At 30.0% G+C, this 3,147-nt stretch overlaps 1 protein-coding gene across 1 annotated transcript; it reads left to right on the top strand.

Moving 5' to 3' along the window:
- Positions 1 to 1,110: 1,110 nt before the first annotated feature.
- On the top strand, positions 1,111 to 2,118 carry LOC111030852. Its single transcript, XM_022310548.1, has 2 exons — positions 1,111 to 1,647; positions 1,719 to 2,118. The coding sequence occupies exons 1-2, from the start codon at positions 1,549 to 1,551 to the stop codon at positions 2,085 to 2,087; spliced, it is 468 nt and encodes a 155-aa protein (XP_022166240.1). The 5' UTR covers positions 1,111 to 1,548; the 3' UTR covers positions 2,088 to 2,118.
- The last annotated feature ends 1,029 nt before the right edge of the window (positions 2,119 to 3,147 follow it).

Raw genomic sequence — 3,147 nt, 5'->3', positions numbered from 1 at the left:
ATTTATGTATAAATACTTAAACCCGCCCTTTTCATAATCCTGGACACGCACTGCCTACATCAGTTTAGAATAGTCAGACACATTGAACAAAACACAATATTATATTATGTAGTAGGTTAACGATAACTGAAAACAATCAATTTACCTAGTATAGAGACGTTTAATATTTGTATCTGATCGTTGAGATACCAAAAAATGCACTTTATTTATGCTATTGGTTTCAATTTTTCAATTTATGTTTGTGAGTGAGATCCTAACCAACTCAAATTTGGTGCATATACAGTATTCAACTTATTTTTTCTTAATTTCAAACCATGAATTTTCGTTAGCAATAATAATTGATTTTTTCTTGATTTTTTGTGGTAAAACCATAGTTTTCTAAGGTTAGGTTAGGTGACCTAACCTAATAGCTTCTTGATTAGGTAGGTACTTATTAGATATTACCTATTTGCATGTGCTTAGGTACATAGTGGTGTGTTTACTGCTCAGATTTTTTGAAAGGGAAGGATATGCATTTTTGACTATCCTCAGACTATATTAAGAGCAGTAAATATATTTTCATTGCTCATATAATTTACATGACAAAATAACCCAAAGATAAGGAAATGACACCTTCTACCCCTTGAGCACGCCCGTGCACCAACTTCTGTAATTATTTTTATTAATGTATCATATTTATAATGAGGACAATGGTTCTACTATTAATTTATTTTTAATAATTGTTTTAATAATTTTTACCATTTGAAATACACTATTTTAGAGTTCAGGCCCGATCTGCCGACAACCAATTAGACGACTGCTCGTCTCGCTGACGCGTAAATTATCGGTAGCCTCTGGTTATTAATAATAATGGAAAAAGTTCCAATTCACCGACTATATAGTTTCACAAAATACAAAAATAATTTTGATGTGGAGATCTAAAATATTGTAATCTACCTAAAATTAAAATCTAAAATATTGATAACACTACAATTTAGTGCTTAGTGAACATTGAATCGTTAATTTGTTAAAAGTGCTTTACATGTGGTGGATTAAAATAAAGTGAAATATGTGGTGTCCCTCATAGGCGGAAATGGGGGGGGGGGCTTGGGGGGACTTAGTCCCCCCAAATATTGTAATAGCCCCCCCAAAATTTTGTCGTCTTTATGTGAAAATATATGATATATATATTTACTAATTGTACAGTACTTATTCGCGAATGTTCTCGTACGTTAGTGCTTATCGAGAACCTTCGAGAAACATTATATAATCGATAACGTCATAATATCTTTAAGATTATTCGAGAACAATCGAGAGCATTATCTCGCATCTATATATATCAGAAAAACTAAACCGTCAGTTACCAGTCCGCAGCATAGTCCCGCACGAAGTAACACGCGTCGCATTGTAAACAAGTCCGCCGCCGCCGCCGTCGCCGCTATACCTAGTGTGTTAATCTGTTTTAATAGTGGCTACTCCGTAATTATTTTATATTTTTATATCTCGTATTTTTAAAATGTTCTTTAACCGTTGGTGAGCCTTAATAATAAAATAATAATAAATAATAAAATGTCTAAAAGTACTACATATTATGATATTTTTAATGTAAATAAAAAACAAAATAATCTAACACACGAATCACCAAATGTTTTAAAAGACCATTATCAGGTATATACTATTTGAATAATATGCATGATATACATTTAAATAAATTGATTTACTCCAAAAAATATTTTCAGGACTTGTTGGACATATCTAAACAAGATTTAAGATCAGAAATGACAGTTGCCAAAAATTGTATTAAAAGTTCATGCGATAAAAATGATTTTAAACTTGAAGATATAAAAAAATATGTCTCAAAGCAAGTCTACCCAAATGTGTACAAATTGTTGCAAGTGGCGATCACTCTTCCAATTAGTTCATCAACATGTGAGCGTTCTTTTTCGGCAATGAGACGCTTAAAAACATGGTTAAGAACATCTATGCTTCAAAATCGTTTCAACACAATTTCAATACTTAATATTGAAAAGGATATTGTAAAGCATATTGACAATGACTCCATAATCAACAAATTTGCAAGAAAAAATAGAACAATTGTGTTACAATAATTTTAATAAACTTTATTCTTTTAATGGTCTTTTTTTGTTGTATTTATGTGTACTTATAGGCTGTTAAAATGCTTTCAGATTCAATTCAACAAAATATGCGACACAATGTGTTTCTTTGTTTTTCGATATCTATCAAATTATTTGAATATAGTTTTTATTTTAGTTTAGCCCCCCCAGAAATTCTAATGGATTTCCGCCTATGGTGTCCCTATAGTATTGATAGAGGGAGAACCAAAAACAACTTTGAGGGATGACGTGTCTTCAAAGTTTGAAATTCAATCCATCGTAAAAAAATGTTAAAAGGTATATGAGTATAATAGTATATGACTCTACACTTAACTGTTTTTTTAATTTCATTAAAACAAACTTACGAAGAACCTTGTATTAAATTTTCAAACCTTTAAGTAGCTATTAAAATTGATATGATTATGAACTTTTAACTACCTACAAAATAATTTTTAAATTTTGCTAAATGTTTAGTGTTTTAATATACAAGCCATGCTTATTAGAATAATTTGTATAAGCACCTACAGGCTCAGATTGAACCGGCGAGCTACCCCTAGAAAATCTCGGTAGGCCGCTTAAAAATAATGTATTGTGTTAAAATATATGTACATCTAATTATATAAATGTATATCTAAAAGCAAATCAAATTTTAAAATTAAAATTATTTAAAATTATAAAGTCATAGTAAATTGATTAGAAATAATGGCCATACTACTCATACTAAGGTCGTGATGATTATGAGTATATAATGAAAATATGTGTAAAAATTGCATGTATCAAGTTCTAAACTTATATTTTGCGTTTTTCTAATAATACAGCTAAATACGAGTATACTAAGGAACTTAATTTAATGTATTGGATAATTTGTAAATTTGCTTTAGAAAAACAATTATAAATTATTGCACACATGGTAAAAGAATGTTCATAATTTTTTTTTTTGTCAAATGTGCCAATACTTCGTTGATAGCCGGTAGAAATTTAAAATCTATCGGTGGGCCGAAAAGTCTCAATCCAGCGCTGAGTGCCTACGACCTACTTATACTATTTTTCACTG

The sequence above is a fragment of the Myzus persicae genome, unplaced genomic scaffold (genome assembly GCF_001856785.1).
Source record: "Myzus persicae strain clone G006 unplaced genomic scaffold, MPER_G0061.0, whole genome shotgun sequence".
Taxonomy (NCBI): Eukaryota; Metazoa; Arthropoda; class Insecta; order Hemiptera; family Aphididae; genus Myzus; species Myzus persicae.
The sequence above is the reverse complement of the archived record's forward strand: the minus strand, read 5'-3'. Positions and strand labels throughout refer to the sequence as shown.